Source organism: Plasmodium gaboni, apicoplast (assembly GCF_001602025.1).
Source record: "Plasmodium gaboni strain SY75 apicoplast, whole genome shotgun sequence".
In the NCBI taxonomy this organism is placed as follows: Eukaryota; Apicomplexa; class Aconoidasida; order Haemosporida; family Plasmodiidae; genus Plasmodium; species Plasmodium gaboni.
In genome coordinates, this window is record NW_017385168.1 from 1 (window position 1) to 17,422 (window position 17,422).

Below are 17,422 nucleotides of genomic sequence, written 5' to 3' on the forward strand. Positions count from 1 at the left end.
ATTTATAGTAATATATTTAGTGTATAATTCCTAATAAGTTGAATATTTAATTATTTATTTATATATTTGCTAAAGTAGCTTAATTGGTAAAGCAACTGATTTGTAATCAGTAGATTATGAGTTCAAATCTCACCATTAGCTTTTATTATTTTTATATATAATTATTATGATAAAATTTTTAAAACCTAAAATAAAAATATTAAAAAAATTAAATATACCTTTTTTATTATATTTATCTAGTAAATATAATTATAAATATTTAAATTATAAAATTTCATATAAATCTTATTTTGATTTAAAATTAAAATTTATTAGATATATATGTTATAATTATTGTATAACATATAAAAAATATTTATATTATTTAAATAAAATAAGTAATAAAAATATTAATATATTATATTTTAAATTATTAGAAATATTAGAATTAAGATTAGATATATTTTTAGTTAATATAGGTTTTTTTAAAACTATATTACAATCTAGACATTATATTAAATATAAAAATATTTATATTAATAATATTATAAATAAATATTATAATATTAGTTTAAAAAATAATGATATTATATTTTTTAATAATAAAATAAAATATATAATATTAAAAAATTTAATATATAAATATAATATTTATATTTATATATCTAATTTATATAAATATAATTTTATTAAAATATATAGTTATAATAAATATTTTATAATATGTATTTATAATTTTAAAATTAAAATATTAAATATTAATATATTAAATAATATATTATATATTTATAATGATATATATTATATATAATTAATAATTTTATGATAAATATAATCTAATGGTTAAGATAAAGAATTGTGGTTTCTTTTATATGAGTTCAAATCTCTTTATTTATCTATTAAATATGAAAATTTAATGATATAACTTAATTGATAAAGTAAATAATTGCAAATTATTATATTTCAGTTTGAATCTGAATATCATTTTTTAAGAGATATGGTGAAATTTGGTATACACAATGGACTTAAATAATATGAGTTAATTATAATTAATATTAAATTTATAAGAAAATATATATAATATTTTTAAATTCTGTAATATATTTTAAAATTTATATATTCAAAAGACTTTATTTATAAAAAGTCTAAATTTATTAAGAAAATCCATTAACATTTTTGTTGTAAGGGTTCAAATCCCTTTATCTCTAAAAAAAACATTTATAGCTAAGTGGTCGAAAGCAATGGACTCATAATTCATTTTCATATATTGATCATCAGTAGTTCGAATCTACTTAAATGTAATTTTAAAGTTAATGCCTGAGTGGTTAAAAGGAATGGACTGTAAATCCATTGATTAAATATCTACATCAGTTCGAATCTGATTTAACTTATATTTATATATAAAGAGAAATGACTGAGAGGTTTATAGTTATAAATTGCTAATTTATTGTATATATTATAAATAATATACCAAGGGTTCGAATCCCTTTTTCTCTATTACTAGAATTTGTAGTTTAATTAGGTGAAAATATTATTTTGTCATAATAAAGAATACGAGTTCAATTCTCGTCAAATTCGTTTTATTTAAGAATTACTAGCTTAATTGGTAGAGTACTCGACTTTTAATCGAATGGTTCTGAGTTCAAATCTCAGGTAGTTCATATTTGTAGTAACTTTTATCGTTTAAAGGTAAGACATCTTTTTTTCAAGAAGAAAATAGGAATTCGATTTTCCTTAAAAGTATTTATTTAATTCAGAATATAGTGTAATGGTAACATATCTATTTTGGGAATAGAAGAATATAGGTTCAAATCCTATTTTTCTGAAAATAATATTATATGTATATTTTAGAATGAATATTATTATTTTGAATAATAAAACATTAAATAATATAATATTTAAATATAAATATAATTTTTTTATTAAATTGTATTTTAATAATTATATTAAAATATGTAAATTAATAATTTATATTATAAAATATTTATATATATATAATATTTATATGTATAAACATACTAAAAATAGAAGTAAAGTATATTTTAGTAAAAAAAAAATAAGAGTACAAAAAGGATTAGGTAAATCAAGATTAAAAAATTTTACATCACCTATATGTAAACAAGGTGCTTGTAATTTTGGTCCTTTTTATAAAGAAAATAAAATAGTAAATAAAATAAATTATAAATTAATTTTTATTTATTTATTAATTAATAAACGTAGTAATATTTTAATAATTAAATTAGAAAATATTATAAATTTATTAAATATTTATTATAATAATAAAAATTATTGTATATTAAAATTATTATATTTAAAAGGTATAATTAATATTAATAAGTATATTTTAATTAATTTAAATAATAAATTATTTAGTAAAAATATATTTATAAATATGATTATATATAATTATTTAATATTTTTAATTTAAATTATGAAGGAAGTTATTTTAAATTTTTATTTATATAATATTTTATTTTATAAAATTAATTTTTTAAATAAATTTTGTATTATTTATTCTATAAAATATTTTACAAAATTAGATATAAAATATATAATTAAAAATATATTTAAAATAAAGTTAATTGATTATAATAATATAAAAATTAATAATATAAATAAAAAAGATTTTTTAAAAAAATATTATATTACATTTAAATGATATTAAAATTAAAAAAATATAATACTTATAAATATTTAAAAAGTTTTGGTAAAAATAATAAAGGATATATTACTATTTATAATAAAGGAGGAGGTAATTTAAAATATAATTATAAATTAATAGATATTTGGTATGATAATTATAATATTAATATAAATTATAAAGTTTTTTTATTTAAAAAAATAAAAAATTATTTTAGAAATACATATATAGGATGTATTTTATATTTATCTAAATTAAATAATTTACAAAAATTTATTATTTTACAACATAATTATATATTAAATTCAATATATTATTTAACAAATATTAACAATATTAAAAAAGGAAGTTATATACAATTAAAATATTGTAAATTAGGTACATATATATATAATATATCAAAAGATAATAAAAAAGGTAGTATTTTTGCTAGATCAGCTGGTACTTTTGCACAAATTTTATCGTTTTATAAAAATTTAGTTTATATTAAATTACCTTCTAAACAGTATAAATATATAAATGAAAATAGTTTTTGTTATATAGGTATAAATAGTAATATTTTTTATAATAAATTTAAAATTAAAAACGCTGGTTATAATATTTATTATAATATTAAACCTAAAGTAAGAGGTAAAGCAAAAAATGTATGTGATCACCCTCATGGTGGTGGTAAAGGTAAAACGGGTATTGGTCGTAAATATCCTTGTTCTAAAAAAGGATTACATTCAAAAGGATATAAAACAATAAAATAAATAATATAAAAAATTAATGATAAAATTATATTGGTTAAAAATTACTATAAATAATAAATATATATTTATAAATATAAATAAATATAAATATAATAAAAATTTAATTTTAAATATATATAATAAAAATTTATATATTTATAAGAAGTTATTAAATTTATATATAAAAGTATATAATGGATATAAATTTATACCTATTTATATAAATAAAACAAAGTTATTTAATAAATTAGGAAATTTTGTATATACTAAGTTTGTAAAAAATAATATTAAAGAGTTATTAATAAATTAAAAAGATATGGGACAAAAGGTACATCCTTTAATATTTAGAGGATTAATATATAAAAACTATTTAAATAATTTTTATATAAATATAAGTAAAAATAAATATTATTTAATTAATATATTATTAACATATTTTATTTATTATAATATATATAAAATATGTAATTATAAAGAAGATAATTATATTAATATAAGTATAAATTTTAATATAAATAAATTTATAATTACATTTTTTTTATATAATAAATATTATAATATATATAATTTAAAATATATATTTATTTTATTAAATTATTTTAATTATTATTATTATAATTATTATAATTATATATGTTATTTAAAAATAAAATATATAAATAATATAAATAATATTAATGTTATAATTTATTATATAAAGAAATATTATATAAAATATAAATCTTTAAAATTAATATTTGATTATTTATATACTAATATTTTAAAAAAAAATAATTTTAATATAAAAGGATTAAAAATAAAATTTTCAGGTCGTTTTAAAAATAGTTTAAAAACTAAAACAGAAATATATATTTATGGTATTATATCTTTAAGTACATTAAATAATAATATTAAATATATAAATGATATTATAAATACTAAATATGGTATTTTAAGTATAAAAATTTGGTTAAATATTTAAAAGTAAATTAAAAAAAATTTATAATATATGACTAATATTATAATAAAGAAAAATCAGAAAGGTAAAATAAAAGGTAAATTTAATTTAAAATTTTTAGGGTTATATTGGGGTATTATATCTTTAAATTCTGGGTTTTTAACAAAAAATCAATTAGAAACTTCAAAATTTATAATAAATAAATATTTAAAAAAAATAGGAGTATATAAAATTTGTATAAGATGTATAAAATCATTAACTAAAAAATCTTTAAAAACTAGAATGGGATCAGGAAAAGGTTCTATAGAATTTTATGTAAGTCCTATAAAAAAAAATAAGTTATTATTTGAAATAAGTAAAATTTCAAATAATATTATTTATACTATAACAAAAGTTTTATCATATAAATTACCTTTTAAATTACAATATATTAAAAATAATTAAATATAAAAATATGAATATAAAAATAGGATATGTTATAAAATATTTAAATATAAATATTAAAATAGTTTGTATATCTTTTTATAAATATAATTTTAAATATAAAAAATTATTATTATGTAATTTATATATAAAAATATATGATAATAGAAATGAAATTATTATAAATGATTATATATTATTTAAATATTATAAAAAAAGTAAATATTGTAATAATAAAGTAATAAAAATTTTATGATATATATAAATAGTATATTAGATGTAATAGATAATAGTGGTATATTTAAATTTAAATATATTTGTACTTTAAATAAATATAAAAACCCTAAATATGGTGATATACTTATCGGAGTAGTTTATAGTTTATATAATAATAATTTATATAAAAAATCTGATAAATGTAAAGGTATTTTAGTACAACAAAAAAAATTTTTAAATTTTAAAAAATATTATTCAATAAAGTTTAATAAAAATGCAGTGATAATTATAAATAATAATTTAAATTTTGTAGGTACTAAAAGTAATCATTATATATCTAAATATATAAAATATAAATTGAATATGAATAAGTTTAAAATAAAATATATTTGAATAATGATTATTACATTTTTAAATAATATTAAGCATAATTTTAAATTAAAAAAAAATTTTATATTATATAAATATAATAAAAAAATATATTATTTAAGTATATTATTATATAATTATAAATATATATTTAAATTATATATTTTAAATATATATGATAAATATTTTATTTTTATAATTTTAAATGAATATAAAGATATTAATTATTTTAAAGTATATATTAAATATAATCAATTATTTTATATGAATTATAATAAGTTATTATATTTTATAAAATTTAAAAAATATTTTAAAGGATTATTAATTTTATATTCTTCAAAATATAAATTTATTACACATATATTAGCATTAAAATATAAAGTTGGTGGTATTTTAATATTTTATATTTTATAAGTATTATAATTAAAGTTATTATGATAAATAATAGAAAATATATATTTTTAAATAATAATAGTATAAAAGAAAATAATAATATATATTTAATTTTAGATATAAAATATTTAAATTATATATATATAATACAAAATAATAATATAATATATAATATTAATATATTAAATGATATATATATATATTTTATAAAAAATAATATTTATTATTTAATATTTAAAATATATAAATATATATTTAATAATATATTTAATAAAATACAATATAAAAAATATCAATTAGTTTTAAATATAATTGGTATAAATTATAAATTTTATTATTTAAAAGAAGGTAATTTTTTAATATTTCAATTAAAATATAGTCATAAAATAATTATAAAATTACCTAATATAGTGTTTTGTAAATTAGATATAAATAAAAATTTAATATATTTATATAGTATTAATATATTTATATTAAATTCTATTGGGAGTTTAATAAATTCATTTCAATATATAAATAAATATAAAGAATTAGGTATAAAAAAATTAATATGATAATAAATATTATTAATAAAAAGTTAAATAATTTTTACATATTATATTATAGTATAATATTATTAAAAAGTATTTTTATATTAATTTTAAAAAATAAATTTAATAATTATTTATATAAAATTTATAATATTTTAATTATATATTTAAAATTATATTATATTATAAATAATAGAAAAAATAAAAAATATATTTTTAATAATAAAGATTTAAATTTTATTTATTTTTATATTTATAAATATAATAATAATGTTAAATTTAATAATGATATTATAAGATTAAATAATAATATTAGTAATATTATTGAAAAAATTATTGAAATAAAAAAAATATCTTATACAATAAAAAAAGGAAGAATTAAAAGATATAAAATAGTATTAGTATTAGGTAATAAACAAGGTTGGATAGGATTAGGAGTTAGTAAAAATATTAATATTAATAAAGCTATTATATCTTCTAAAGTAAAAGCTTTAAATAATATTTATTATTTTAAATATTCATTATTAAATATATATAAATTAAGATATATATATATTAATTATAATAAATTTTTTATTAAATTGCAATTTAAAATTTATAATTATTTAAATATTAGATTTTTATTATTAAAATATTTATTTGAATGTTTAGGTTATTTTAATTGTAAAGTAATAATTTATTATAATATAATACATAATAAATATAATTTATTAAATAAATTATTATTAGTATTATTTAATATATTTTAAAATTGAAATGACTTTATATTTAAATAAAAATTTATTTATATATATATTAAAGTATATATATGGATTAAATTTATATAATATTAATATATTATTAATGATAAATAATATAAGTATATTTAATATTAAAAAAAATAATATTAGTAATATTAAAATTAGTTTATATAGATTAAATATTTATTTACATAAAATTTTAAAAATAAAAAAAAATAATATAATTATAAATAAAATAAAAAAATTTAATATAAAAAATGAAAAAACGTTCTTCAATAAAAAAAATATGTAATAAATGTAAATTAATAAAACGTTTTAAAAAATTACATATAATTTGTATAAATAAAAAACATAAACAAACACAATGATTAAATCTAATAATTATATAATTTTTTTATATTTTAAATTAACTTTAAAAAATACTTTAATAACAATATCAAAATATAAATATTATAATAATAAATATATTTATATAAAAAATATTAAAAATATATCATGTGGTTGTTTTAAGTATTTTAAGAATAGATTAAAAAATACTATATTAGCAAATAATATTTTAACTATAAATATTATAAAATATTTAATTAATAAAAATTATTTAAATATAAATATAATATTTAATGGTATAAATTATTATAGAATACATATTTTAAAATTGTTATTAAATGTAAAATATAAAAATAAAAAATTAAATATAAATAAATTATTTGATATAACTTCAATACCTTATAATGGATGTAAATTTTCAAAAAGAAAATATTAATAAATTATAAAATATGTTAACAATAAATAAATTATTATATAAAAAACAATATAAAAAAAATAAAAAAATAACAAATCATTTATTAAATAAATGTCCTCAAAAAAAAGGTATAGTTTTAAAAATATTGATAAAAACTCCAAAAAAACCAAATTCAGCTTTAAGAAAAGTTGCTAAAATAAGATTATCAAATAATAAAGAATTATTAGCATATATACCGGGTGAAGGTAAATCTGTTCAAGAACATAATTTTGTATTAATTAAAGGTGGTAGAGTAAAAGATTTACCAGGTATAAAATATAAAATAATAAGAGGTTCTTTAGATTCAATAGGAGTTTTAAATAGAAAAACTTCTAGATCAAAATATGGAACTAAAAAATATTAAATATATAAATAATAATGATAATATTTAAGTATTTTATAAAAATATTTTTGAAAAAAGGTAAATTAAATAAAAGTATAAAATTATTAATATATATATTATATTTATTAAAGAAAATAACTAATAAATCTAGTATATTTATTTTTAATAAAGCTATAAAAAATTTATTATTACCTTTTTCTTTTTTAAAAGTAAAAATAAATAATATTAAATATAATATACCTGTTATAGTATCTTATGAACAATCTATATTTAATATATATAAATTATTAAATAATGTTATAAAAAATAAAAATATTTTATTATATAAAATTATTTGTAAATATTTAATTTTTAGTTATAATAAAGAAGGTGAATTATATAAAATAAAATTAAATTTAATTAAACAATTTATATCAAATAGAGTATATATATATTTATTAAAAAAAAATAAAATTAAAAAGTGATTATATTATTATTTATTATTAATAAAATAATATTTTAAATAAAATATGAATAATAAATTATTTTTAAGAAATAAACAACATATAAATTTAGGTACTATAGGTCATGTAGATCATGGAAAAACTACATTAACTACAGCTATATCTTATTTATTAAATTTACAAGGATTATCAAAAAAATATAATTATTCTGATATTGATTCAGCTCCAGAAGAAAAAATAAGAGGAATTACAATAAATACAACACATATTGAGTATGAAACTTTAACTAAACATTGTGCTCATATAGATTGTCCTGGTCATTCTGATTATATAAAAAATATGATTATAGGAGCTACACAAATGGATATTGCAATTTTAGTAATATCTATAATAGATGGTATAATGCCTCAAACTTATGAGCATTTATTATTAATAAAACAAATAGGTATAAAAAATATAATTATTTTTTTAAATAAAGAGGATTTATGTGATGATATTGAATTAATAGATTTTATAAAATTAGAAGTAAATGAATTATTAATTAAATATAATTTTGATTTAAATTATATACATATATTAACTGGTTCAGCATTAAATGTTATAAATATAATTCAAAAAAATAAAAATTATGAATTAATAAAATCTGATATTTGGATACAAAAATTAAATAATTTAATTCAAATTATTGATAATATTATAATACCTACTAGAAAAATAAATGATTATTTTTTAATGTCAATAGAAGATGTATTTTCTATAACAGGTAGAGGTACAGTAGTAACTGGTAAAATTGAACAAGGATGTATAAATTTAAATGATGAAATTGAGATTTTAAAATTTGAAAAATCATCTCCTAATTTAACAACAGTTATAGGATTAGAAATGTTTAAAAAACAATTAACACAAGCACAATCAGGTGATAATGTAGGTATTTTATTAAGAAATATTCAAAAAAAAGATATAAAAAGAGGTATGATTTTAGCCACACCTAATAAATTAAAAGTATATAAATCCTTTATAGCAGAAACATATATTTTAACAAAAGAAGAAGGAGGTCGTCATAAACCTTTTAATGTAGGATATAAACCTCAATTTTTTATTCGTACAGTAGATGTTACTGGAGAGATTAAAAATATATATTTAAATGGAAATGTACAAAAAGTAGCTATACCAGGAGATAAAATAACATTACATATCGAATTAAAACATTATATAGTGTTAACATTAAATATGAAATTTTCTATTAGAGAAGGTGGTAAAACAATAGGAGCTGGTATTATAATAGAAATCAAAAATTAAATAAAATATGGTTAAAAATATAAATATTAATAAATCTTTTACAAAAAAAATATTTAAAATTATTAAATATTTTAATATAATTTATTATCGTTTATTTATTTGGATATATATTATTATTTTATTATTTATTTTAATTAATAAAAAAAAATATTATAATACTATAATATATAACAAATATAAATATTTATTAAATTTTTTATTTATAATTTTATTATTAAATAAATGTCAAAAATCAGATTTGAACTGATAACACATGGATCTTCAATCCATTGCTCTACCATTGAGCTATTATGACTTATTATATATAATATATATATAGAATATAACCAAAAGGTTAAGGTAATGAATTTTGATTTCATTAATATAGGTTCGAATCCTATTATTCTAATAATAATGAATATAATTTAATGATAAAATACAATTTTACCATAATTGTTATAAGAGTTTGAATCTCTTTATTCATATATATTTAAATTATGTCTTTAATTTAAAGTAAAAATATAAATCTCCAAAATTTATAATAAAGGTTCGAATCCTTTAGGACATGTATATAATAATATATAAATAAAAAAAATGATTATTTTGTGTAAATATAAATTTTTAATAAAAAATAATAAAATTAATTTAAATTCAATTTTAAATTTAAAATTTAAAATATATAATATTAATATTAATTTATTAAATAAAAAAATAACAGAATATATAAATAAATATAAATTGAATTTATTTATAATTTATATTTATTCTGATAAAACATTTAAAATTATATATAATTATACAATATATAATTTATATAATAAATATAATAATAAATTAAATAAAATATTATTAATATATAAAATATTATTATATAAAAAATTTCAATTATTATTTTATAATATTAATCAATTATTATATATTATAAAAAATAATTTTAAACAAATAAACATAAATAATAAAACTCATGATAATTTTAAATAATCTTTATAGTACAAAAGAATTAATAATAATATTTATTAAATCTGAATATTTAGCATTAAAATATAATAATAATTTTATAATGCCTATTCATTTATTATTAGGTTTATTATTAACTGATAATTTATGTACAAAATTTTTAAAAATAAATAAAAAATTAATAAATAATAAATTAATTTTATCATTATTAAATAAATATAAATATAATAATAAAAATATTATTAATATAAATTTTTCAAATAAAGTTATTAATATATTAATTAAATTAAATCATTTTAATTTTAAAATTAATTCATTTAATTTATTATTATTACTATTAGATGAAAAAAATAATAATAAAGATATAAATTATTTATTTAAATATTTAAATTTAAATTTTTCTAATTTAAATTTAAATAATTATATAAAAACTAATATTTTTTCAAATAATATTAGAATTAAATTAAAAGAAATATCAATAAATTTTTCAAATTTAAATCATATTTATAATAATAATTTAAATTTTTATAAACAACAATATATACAATTATTACAAATTTTAAATTTAAAAATAAAAAAACATATAATAATAGAAGGAGTAAGTGATAATATTTTTATATTTTTACAATTATTAATTAATAATATAAAGAATAAAATTATACCTATATATTTAAAATATACAGAAATATGGGTATTAAATGATTTATTAACTTATGATATACAAACTTTAATACATAAAATATTAAATATATCTAAATATTTTATAAATAAATATAAATTAATTTTAATTATAAAAAATATAGAAATATTTAATTTATCAGATAATATTAATAATGATAATAATAATAATAAATTATATTATTTATTTTTATTATTAAATAAATTATATGGATATAATATACATATAATAATAATTACAAATAAAAAAGAATATAATACATATTTTAAATATAATATAATAAAAGATTCTTATTTTTACAAAATAAAAATAAAAGATTTATCTATATTACAAACATTTTTAATAATAAAAAATAATATATATAAATATATTAATTATTATAAAATTAATATTAATAATTATATTATATATGAATTAATAAATTTAAGTAAAAAATATATAAAACCTTTAATATTACCTACAACTCCATTAATTTTATTAGAAAATTCATGTTCTAATAAATATTTATTAAATAATAAAATATCTTATTCAAATTTTAATTATTTATTTACATATAATAATAATATTATATATAATAAAAATAATAATAATTTAACTATAGAAGATATTAAAAATTCAATATCTAATTATTTAAATATATCTAAAATTATATTATTTAAAAATAATAAATTAACTAAAATAAATTTAAATAAATTAGAAAATTATTTATATAATAATATATATGGTCAAAATCATATTTTTAATAAAATATTACCTTTTATAAAACAAAATTTTATAGGATTAAAAAATAAAAATAAACCTATTGGAAGTTGGATTTTATGTGGACCAAGTGGTACAGGTAAAACTGAATTAGCAAAAATATTATCTAAACAATTATTTGGTTCTGAAAAAGAATTAATTAGATTTGATATGAGTGAGTACATGGAAAAACATTCTATTTCTAGATTAATAGGTTCACCTCCAGGTTATGTAGGTTATTCAGAAGGAGGTCAATTAACAGAACAAGTTTATAAAAAACCTAACTCAGTAATATTATTTGACGAAATAGAAAAAGCTCATCCTGATATATATAATATAATGTTACAAATATTAGATGAAGGGAGATTAACAGATTCTACAGGTAAATTAATAGATTTTACAAATACAATAATTTTATTAACAAGTAATTTAGGTTGTCCAAAAAATTATGATTTATATTTAAAAAATAAGAATTTTTTATCAAAATCTGATTTAAAAGAAATAGAAAAAAATATAAAAATAAATATTAATAATTATTTTAAACCTGAATTATTAAATAGATTAACTAATATATTAATATTTAATCCTTTAAATATAAATAATTTATTATTTATATTTAATAAATTTATAAATGAATTAAAAACAAAATTATATTTAAATAAATTAAATATTATTATACATATTAATAAAGAATTAAAATATTTTTTAGTAAAATTAATGTATAATCCTTTATATGGAGCTCGTCCTTTAAAAAGAATATTAGAATTAATTTTTGATAAATCTATAAGTGATTTATTATTAACTTATAATAAAAATTATTTTGTAAAAAATAAATATATTTTATATTATTATTTAAATAAATATTACAAATTAAATTTTAATATATATTTATTATAAATTTTTTGACAAATATAGTTTAATTGGTAAAATATTAATTTTCCAAATTAATGATATGGATTCGATTTCCATTATTTGTATATATTTAAAATTAAAAATAAATAATATGAAAAATATTCATTTATATTCTAAATCAAATAAAACAAAATATAAAACATATAAAATAAATTTAAATATAAAAAAAATTAATAAAAAATATAAAAATATAAAATTAGGTATTTATAATCCTAAATTAAATATAAATTCTTGTTTATATTATTTATTATTAAAGTATTTAAAATATAATTTTAAATTAAGTAAAAATTTATTAAAACTTTTATTATATAAAATAAAATTATAAATTAATAATAAGAGAAATGACAGAGTGGTTTATTGTGTTTGATTTGAGATCAAAAAAATATAAATATATTTCATGGGTTCAAATCCCATTTTCTCTTTTATATGTTTATTTATTATTATTATAATGATATTTAATTTATATTATAAATTAAAAAAAAATTTATTATTAAAAAAATTTAAAAATGTACAAATAAAAAATAATAATATTAAAAAAATTATATATATTAAATTATTTAATATATTATTAAAAAGTAAAAATTCAAATAAATATATATATAATATTATTAATAATAAATATAAAAATATAAAATTATTATATATTTTATCAAATAATAAATATAATTTATTATTATTTAAAAATATTAATTTATGGAATGTTTTATTATATTATAATATAATATTTAATAATATATATATAATTAAAAATATATTTACATATTTTTAATTTTACTATGAATTAATGAAGTATAAATTATTTTATATATTAATTTTAGAGATTTATAATTATTATAATTTCCTAAAATTTTTATATTTATATTACTTGAATCTAAACTTAAATTTATAAAACTTATTAAAATTAATTTTAATTTTAAAATTTCTTTTAAAATTAAATTTTTATTAAAATTTGTTAAAAATATATATTTAGGTAAATTTATCATATTTTTTATACCATTAAATTTATTATATAATTTATTATAGATTATATTTAAATTATATAAACATTTTTTTGATAATATATTATTAAAATATTTATTTTTAATTATTTTGCTTATCCAAATATATATTATAATTTTCTTTTTTAATATAAACCAATTAGTTAATAAACCAGAAACCCATTTATTTATATATAAATTATTTGTTAAATTACATATTTTTATTGTAAAATTTTTTATTAAATTATTATTATTAATAAATAAAATTTTATTATTCATAAATGATATATTATAAATATATAAATATAACTTATATAAATATAAAGCTATAAATGTAAAATTTAAAATACAATAATTAGATTTTATTTTATATATATATTTATAATTATCAAAATAAATATTTTTATAAATATTTCCTATATAAATTTTTGATTTTAATAAACTATTAAAAGTAATAAACATGTTAAAAAAAAATTAATTTGCTAAATATCTATACCATCCATTACCTACAGGTAATAAATCAGTTAATATTATTTTAGATTTTATATCTATTAACCAATCAATTTTATTATTTAAAATATTTAAACTTATTATTTTAAATGTATTTTGAAAACTTATATTAGTTAAAAAACCTGAATTAGCTAAAATTGATTTTGTAATACCTAAAATAATTGGTTCATATTTATAAATATAATATTTATTTAAATTTAAAGAATAATTAATTATATTTATTAATTGTAATGATATTATATCATTATATTTAAATATTTTAAAATTATTTGATATTATTTTTATACATGATAACATTTTTTTTATAATAAGTTCAAAATAAATTGAAGGTAAATAAATATTTTGATAACTATATTGTTTTAAAATAGATTCAATTAAAATATTATATACATATATATATGAACTTTTAGTTGCTTGATAAATATTTATATATTTTAATAAAAATCTGAAATAATATTTTAAATTTTTATTTATTGAATAAAATTCTGTATGTAAAGAATATCCACTATATAAAATAGAACTAATATCTTCAAAAATATAAGAATAAAAATTTAATTTATATTTATAATTATTAATATTATATTTATTACATATATTATATATATAAATAATATTATTTAAATAATTATAATATTTTATATAAAATATTACATAAATATTATTAGAAATAAATGATATATTATCTTTTATATTTTTATTTTCAAATATTATATTTATAGATTGTAAACCAATAGTAATATCATTTAAATATAAATTATATATATTATTATTAATATAATTATAAAATAATTTATTATATAATAAATTACTATTAATTAAAATATTTTTATTATATTGATATAAATTTATATTATTATTATAAATATAATAATTATTTTTATATATAATATAATTATGTATAAAATTATTATTATTATAAAATAAATTTTTTATAAAATACAAATTAACATTCATATTATATTTATATAAATATTTAATATAATTATTATATATAATATTTAAATTATATTTATTATCTAATAATAAATATTTATACCAATTATATTTAAATATTTCATATAAATATACAAAACTATTATATTTTTTTATAAAAAATAATTTATTATAAATATATTTATAAAAATTATAATTTTTTTTAAAATTATTTATAATATTTAAATATATAAATAATTTTTTATTATATTTATTATATATAAATATATTATTTAAATAAAACAATTTATTTAAAATTTGTATATTATTAAAATTTTTTAATATAAAATTCATTTTTTTAAATAATAATTTGAATTAATAAAATTATAATTATTATTATAAAATTTATAATAATAATTTGAAAATAAATTAATAAAACTAGTTAAAAAATATATAATATTATATCTATTATTATTATCTTTATTTAAAATAATACCTTTATTATTTAAATTATATAATTTTATATTATAATAATATAAATAATATGTATATATATTATATATAACCCATTTATTATATATATTTTTAATTAATAATTGTATATTATTATAATTATAATATTTAATTATATTATTTATATATTTAATAATAATATTATTTAAACTATATTTAAAATTCTTAGAAACAGAATTATAAATAAAATTATATTTTATATATTGATTTTGTAAAATATATTTATATTTAAATAATATATTATCATAATTATATAATATTTTATTTATTAAAAATATTAAATTTAATTTAATATAAATATATCTTTTAAAATTTATAACTAATTTAAATATTTTATTTATATTTAATTTATATAAATAAATTTTATAAATTAAATATTTATTAAAATTAAATTTATCTTTTAAAATTGAACTAGCATGAAAAGTTCTTAATACCATTTGAGTACTAGGTTCACTTATAGCTTCACTAGATATAACTCCTATATGTTGTCCTAAATTATATTTATATAACTGTTTATAATTTAAACAAGTATTACATATATTATTATATATATTACATAAATATACAGATTTAATATTTAAATATACATTTTGTTTATTATATAAACTCAATAATTTATTTAATATATATTTAGTTATATAAGTATTTTTTGTATAAATAAAAGTACCATTATTTAAATTTAAAATATTATTTTGTAAAATTTTAAATCTTAATATATTTAAAGGTAATATAACATTACCATATATATCCATATTTACTATATATTTAAATATATAAGGTGATTTACAATTTAATTCTTTTATTATAAAATTACTTGTAATATTTATTAAACGTTTTGTTAAATATCCTGAATCTGCTGTTTTTAAAGCTGTATCAATTATACCTTTTTTAGATCCATAACAAGATAAAATATATTCATATATATTTAATTCGTTTATATAATTATTTATAACAGGTTTTTCATAAATCATTCCTTTTATATTTGAAATATAACCTTTATAACCTATTAATTGTTGTAATTGAGAATATTTTATTTTTATTTTATTATTAAAAAATAAAAATAAATTTGAATAAATAGGATTAATTTTATTATATAAATTATTATTTAAAATATTTTGAATTTTATTAATAACTTTCAAATAATAATAATTATTTAAAAATATATTTATATAATTATTTTTAATTTCATAATATTTATTATTATAAATATTATTAATTTTATTTTTGTATAAAATTAATAAATATATAAAATTTGAAAAATCTTTTATATTTAAAGAATAATTATATAAAAAACTATATTCATATCCTAAATATAATAATTCATGTAATATTTTAAAACTTATATTATATTTAAATATAGTTAATAATTTTTTTTCTAAAATTTTTAAATTATATTTATTAAAAAAATAAAAATACATAT

General features: G+C 11.1%; 24 protein-coding genes, 16 non-coding genes and 1 pseudogene across 40 annotated transcripts, besides 1 other annotated feature; 38 read left to right on the forward strand and 3 right to left on the reverse strand. All coding sequences in view use genetic code 11, as the record gives it.

Annotated features, from left to right (window-relative positions):
• Positions 1-166: 166 nt before the first annotated feature.
• Positions 167-790, forward strand: PGSY75_API00100 (apicoplast ribosomal protein S4; the record flags this gene model as incomplete). Its single annotated transcript has 1 exon — positions 167-790. The coding sequence occupies one exon, from the start codon at positions 167-169 to the stop codon at positions 788-790; it is 624 nt and encodes a 207-aa protein (XP_018643967.1).
• Positions 791-804: 14 nt separating this feature from the next.
• On the forward strand, positions 805-876 carry PGSY75_API00200. Its single transcript has one exon. It is a non-coding gene; the product is annotated as a tRNA-His (tRNA).
• An 18-nt stretch (positions 877-894) lies between these two features.
• Positions 895-965, forward strand: PGSY75_API00300. Its single transcript has one exon. It is a non-coding gene; the product is annotated as a tRNA-Cys (tRNA).
• A 5-nt stretch (positions 966-970) lies between these two features.
• On the forward strand, positions 971-1,006 carry PGSY75_API00400. Its single transcript has one exon. It is a non-coding gene; the product is annotated as a tRNA-OTHER (tRNA).
• Positions 1,007-1,137: 131 nt separating this feature from the next.
• PGSY75_API00500 lies at positions 1,138-1,186 on the forward strand. The gene has a single exon. It is a non-coding gene; the product is annotated as a tRNA-OTHER (tRNA).
• Positions 1,187-1,192: 6 nt separating this feature from the next.
• PGSY75_API00600 lies at positions 1,193-1,279 on the forward strand. Its single transcript has one exon. It is a non-coding gene; the product is annotated as a tRNA-Met (tRNA).
• Positions 1,280-1,285: 6 nt separating this feature from the next.
• On the forward strand, positions 1,286-1,369 carry PGSY75_API00700. The gene has a single exon. It is a non-coding gene; the product is annotated as a tRNA-Tyr (tRNA).
• Positions 1,370-1,382: 13 nt separating this feature from the next.
• Positions 1,383-1,475, forward strand: PGSY75_API00800. The gene has a single exon. It is a non-coding gene; the product is annotated as a tRNA-Ser (tRNA).
• A 6-nt stretch (positions 1,476-1,481) lies between these two features.
• Positions 1,482-1,557, forward strand: PGSY75_API00900. Its single transcript has one exon. It is a non-coding gene; the product is annotated as a tRNA-Asp (tRNA).
• A 10-nt stretch (positions 1,558-1,567) lies between these two features.
• On the forward strand, positions 1,568-1,640 carry PGSY75_API01000. Its single transcript has one exon. It is a non-coding gene; the product is annotated as a tRNA-Lys (tRNA).
• Positions 1,641-1,651: 11 nt separating this feature from the next.
• PGSY75_API01100 lies at positions 1,652-1,721 on the forward strand. The gene has a single exon. It is a non-coding gene; the product is annotated as a tRNA-Glu (tRNA).
• Positions 1,722-1,733: 12 nt separating this feature from the next.
• Positions 1,734-1,805, forward strand: PGSY75_API01200. The gene has a single exon. It is a non-coding gene; the product is annotated as a tRNA-Pro (tRNA).
• Positions 1,806-1,831: 26 nt separating this feature from the next.
• On the forward strand, positions 1,832-2,407 carry PGSY75_API01300 (apicoplast ribosomal protein L4; the record flags this gene model as incomplete). Its single annotated transcript has 1 exon — positions 1,832-2,407. The coding sequence occupies one exon, from the start codon at positions 1,832-1,834 to the stop codon at positions 2,405-2,407; it is 576 nt and encodes a 191-aa protein (XP_018643968.1).
• Positions 2,408-2,410: 3 nt separating this feature from the next.
• On the forward strand, positions 2,411-2,638 carry PGSY75_API01400 (putative ribosomal protein L23; the record flags this gene model as incomplete). The annotated part of the gene is made up of 1 exon: positions 2,411-2,638. One exon carries the CDS (start codon positions 2,411-2,413, stop codon positions 2,636-2,638), a length of 228 nt encoding a protein of 75 aa, XP_018643969.1.
• PGSY75_API01500 (apicoplast ribosomal protein L2) lies at positions 2,635-3,372 on the forward strand (the record flags this gene model as incomplete). Its single annotated transcript has 1 exon — positions 2,635-3,372. One exon carries the CDS (start codon positions 2,635-2,637, stop codon positions 3,370-3,372), a length of 738 nt encoding a protein of 245 aa, XP_018643970.1.
• Positions 3,373-3,388: 16 nt separating this feature from the next.
• PGSY75_API01600 (apicoplast ribosomal protein S19) lies at positions 3,389-3,661 on the forward strand (the record flags this gene model as incomplete). The annotated part of the gene is made up of 1 exon: positions 3,389-3,661. The coding sequence occupies one exon, from the start codon at positions 3,389-3,391 to the stop codon at positions 3,659-3,661; it is 273 nt and encodes a 90-aa protein (XP_018643971.1).
• A 6-nt stretch (positions 3,662-3,667) lies between these two features.
• PGSY75_API01700 (putative ribosomal protein S3) lies at positions 3,668-4,312 on the forward strand (the record flags this gene model as incomplete). The annotated part of the gene is made up of 1 exon: positions 3,668-4,312. The coding sequence occupies one exon, from the start codon at positions 3,668-3,670 to the stop codon at positions 4,310-4,312; it is 645 nt and encodes a 214-aa protein (XP_018643972.1).
• A 27-nt stretch (positions 4,313-4,339) lies between these two features.
• PGSY75_API01800 (apicoplast ribosomal protein L16) lies at positions 4,340-4,732 on the forward strand (the record flags this gene model as incomplete). Its single annotated transcript has 1 exon — positions 4,340-4,732. One exon carries the CDS (start codon positions 4,340-4,342, stop codon positions 4,730-4,732), a length of 393 nt encoding a protein of 130 aa, XP_018643973.1.
• A 10-nt stretch (positions 4,733-4,742) lies between these two features.
• Positions 4,743-4,967, forward strand: PGSY75_API01900 (apicoplast ribosomal protein S17; the record flags this gene model as incomplete). The annotated part of the gene is made up of 1 exon: positions 4,743-4,967. The coding sequence occupies one exon, from the start codon at positions 4,743-4,745 to the stop codon at positions 4,965-4,967; it is 225 nt and encodes a 74-aa protein (XP_018643974.1).
• Positions 4,964-5,320, forward strand: PGSY75_API02000 (apicoplast ribosomal protein L14; the record flags this gene model as incomplete). The annotated part of the gene is made up of 1 exon: positions 4,964-5,320. The coding sequence occupies one exon, from the start codon at positions 4,964-4,966 to the stop codon at positions 5,318-5,320; it is 357 nt and encodes a 118-aa protein (XP_018643975.1).
• A 3-nt stretch (positions 5,321-5,323) lies between these two features.
• PGSY75_API02100 (apicoplast ribosomal protein S8) lies at positions 5,324-5,710 on the forward strand (the record flags this gene model as incomplete). The annotated part of the gene is made up of 1 exon: positions 5,324-5,710. One exon carries the CDS (start codon positions 5,324-5,326, stop codon positions 5,708-5,710), a length of 387 nt encoding a protein of 128 aa, XP_018643976.1.
• A 20-nt stretch (positions 5,711-5,730) lies between these two features.
• Positions 5,731-6,243, forward strand: PGSY75_API02200 (apicoplast ribosomal protein L6; the record flags this gene model as incomplete). The annotated part of the gene is made up of 1 exon: positions 5,731-6,243. The coding sequence occupies one exon, from the start codon at positions 5,731-5,733 to the stop codon at positions 6,241-6,243; it is 513 nt and encodes a 170-aa protein (XP_018643977.1).
• Positions 6,240-6,968, forward strand: PGSY75_API02300 (apicoplast ribosomal protein S5; the record flags this gene model as incomplete). The annotated part of the gene is made up of 1 exon: positions 6,240-6,968. One exon carries the CDS (start codon positions 6,240-6,242, stop codon positions 6,966-6,968), a length of 729 nt encoding a protein of 242 aa, XP_018643978.1.
• Positions 6,969-6,975: 7 nt separating this feature from the next.
• PGSY75_API02400 (putative protein, unknown function) lies at positions 6,976-7,251 on the forward strand (the record flags this gene model as incomplete). Its single annotated transcript has 1 exon — positions 6,976-7,251. One exon carries the CDS (start codon positions 6,976-6,978, stop codon positions 7,249-7,251), a length of 276 nt encoding a protein of 91 aa, XP_018643979.1.
• Positions 7,217-7,327, forward strand: PGSY75_API02500 (apicoplast ribosomal protein L36; the record flags this gene model as incomplete). The annotated part of the gene is made up of 1 exon: positions 7,217-7,327. One exon carries the CDS (start codon positions 7,217-7,219, stop codon positions 7,325-7,327), a length of 111 nt encoding a protein of 36 aa, XP_018643980.1.
• On the forward strand, positions 7,324-7,722 carry PGSY75_API02600 (apicoplast ribosomal protein S11; the record flags this gene model as incomplete). Its single annotated transcript has 1 exon — positions 7,324-7,722. The coding sequence occupies one exon, from the start codon at positions 7,324-7,326 to the stop codon at positions 7,720-7,722; it is 399 nt and encodes a 132-aa protein (XP_018643981.1).
• A 13-nt stretch (positions 7,723-7,735) lies between these two features.
• On the forward strand, positions 7,736-8,104 carry PGSY75_API02700 (apicoplast ribosomal protein S12; the record flags this gene model as incomplete). Its single annotated transcript has 1 exon — positions 7,736-8,104. The coding sequence occupies one exon, from the start codon at positions 7,736-7,738 to the stop codon at positions 8,102-8,104; it is 369 nt and encodes a 122-aa protein (XP_018643982.1).
• A 14-nt stretch (positions 8,105-8,118) lies between these two features.
• PGSY75_API02800 (apicoplast ribosomal protein S7) lies at positions 8,119-8,547 on the forward strand (the record flags this gene model as incomplete). The annotated part of the gene is made up of 1 exon: positions 8,119-8,547. One exon carries the CDS (start codon positions 8,119-8,121, stop codon positions 8,545-8,547), a length of 429 nt encoding a protein of 142 aa, XP_018643983.1.
• Positions 8,548-8,592: 45 nt separating this feature from the next.
• On the forward strand, positions 8,593-9,825 carry PGSY75_API02900 (putative elongation factor Tu; the record flags this gene model as incomplete). The annotated part of the gene is made up of 1 exon: positions 8,593-9,825. The coding sequence occupies one exon, from the start codon at positions 8,593-8,595 to the stop codon at positions 9,823-9,825; it is 1,233 nt and encodes a 410-aa protein (XP_018643984.1).
• A 7-nt stretch (positions 9,826-9,832) lies between these two features.
• On the forward strand, positions 9,833-10,072 carry PGSY75_API03000 (putative protein, unknown function; the record flags this gene model as incomplete). The annotated part of the gene is made up of 1 exon: positions 9,833-10,072. The coding sequence occupies one exon, from the start codon at positions 9,833-9,835 to the stop codon at positions 10,070-10,072; it is 240 nt and encodes a 79-aa protein (XP_018643985.1).
• On the reverse strand, positions 10,049-10,120 carry PGSY75_API03100. Its single transcript has one exon. It is a non-coding gene; the product is annotated as a tRNA-Phe (tRNA).
• Positions 10,121-10,141: 21 nt separating this feature from the next.
• On the forward strand, positions 10,142-10,213 carry PGSY75_API03200. Its single transcript has one exon. It is a non-coding gene; the product is annotated as a tRNA-Gln (tRNA).
• A 5-nt stretch (positions 10,214-10,218) lies between these two features.
• On the forward strand, positions 10,219-10,288 carry PGSY75_API03300. The gene has a single exon. It is a non-coding gene; the product is annotated as a tRNA-OTHER (tRNA).
• Positions 10,289-10,301: 13 nt separating this feature from the next.
• On the forward strand, positions 10,302-10,372 carry PGSY75_API03400. Its single transcript has one exon. It is a non-coding gene; the product is annotated as a tRNA-Trp (tRNA).
• Positions 10,373-10,398: 26 nt separating this feature from the next.
• Positions 10,399-10,785, forward strand: PGSY75_API03500 (putative protein, unknown function; the record flags this gene model as incomplete). The annotated part of the gene is made up of 1 exon: positions 10,399-10,785. One exon carries the CDS (start codon positions 10,399-10,401, stop codon positions 10,783-10,785), a length of 387 nt encoding a protein of 128 aa, XP_018643986.1.
• PGSY75_API03600 (molecular chaperone) lies at positions 10,769-13,075 on the forward strand (the record flags this gene model as incomplete). The annotated part of the gene is made up of 1 exon: positions 10,769-13,075. The coding sequence occupies one exon, from the start codon at positions 10,769-10,771 to the stop codon at positions 13,073-13,075; it is 2,307 nt and encodes a 768-aa protein (XP_018643987.1).
• Positions 13,076-13,082: 7 nt separating this feature from the next.
• On the forward strand, positions 13,083-13,154 carry PGSY75_API03700. The gene has a single exon. It is a non-coding gene; the product is annotated as a tRNA-Gly (tRNA).
• A 27-nt stretch (positions 13,155-13,181) lies between these two features.
• PGSY75_API03800 (putative protein, unknown function) lies at positions 13,182-13,415 on the forward strand (the record flags this gene model as incomplete). Its single annotated transcript has 1 exon — positions 13,182-13,415. The coding sequence occupies one exon, from the start codon at positions 13,182-13,184 to the stop codon at positions 13,413-13,415; it is 234 nt and encodes a 77-aa protein (XP_018643988.1).
• A 72-nt stretch (positions 13,416-13,487) lies between these two features.
• Positions 13,488-13,859, forward strand: PGSY75_API04000 (putative protein, unknown function; the record flags this gene model as incomplete). Its single annotated transcript has 1 exon — positions 13,488-13,859. The coding sequence occupies one exon, from the start codon at positions 13,488-13,490 to the stop codon at positions 13,857-13,859; it is 372 nt and encodes a 123-aa protein (XP_018643989.1).
• On the reverse strand, positions 13,846-14,529 carry PGSY75_API04100 (apicoplast ribosomal protein S2; the record flags this gene model as incomplete). The annotated part of the gene is made up of 1 exon: positions 13,846-14,529. One exon carries the CDS (start codon positions 14,527-14,529, stop codon positions 13,846-13,848), a length of 684 nt encoding a protein of 227 aa, XP_018643990.1.
• Positions 14,530-14,541: 12 nt separating this feature from the next.
• Positions 14,542-17,420, reverse strand: PGSY75_API04200 (RNA polymerase D; annotated as a pseudogene; the record flags this gene model as incomplete).
• Positions 14,542-17,420: a sequence feature.
• Positions 17,421-17,422: the final 2 nt, after the last annotated feature.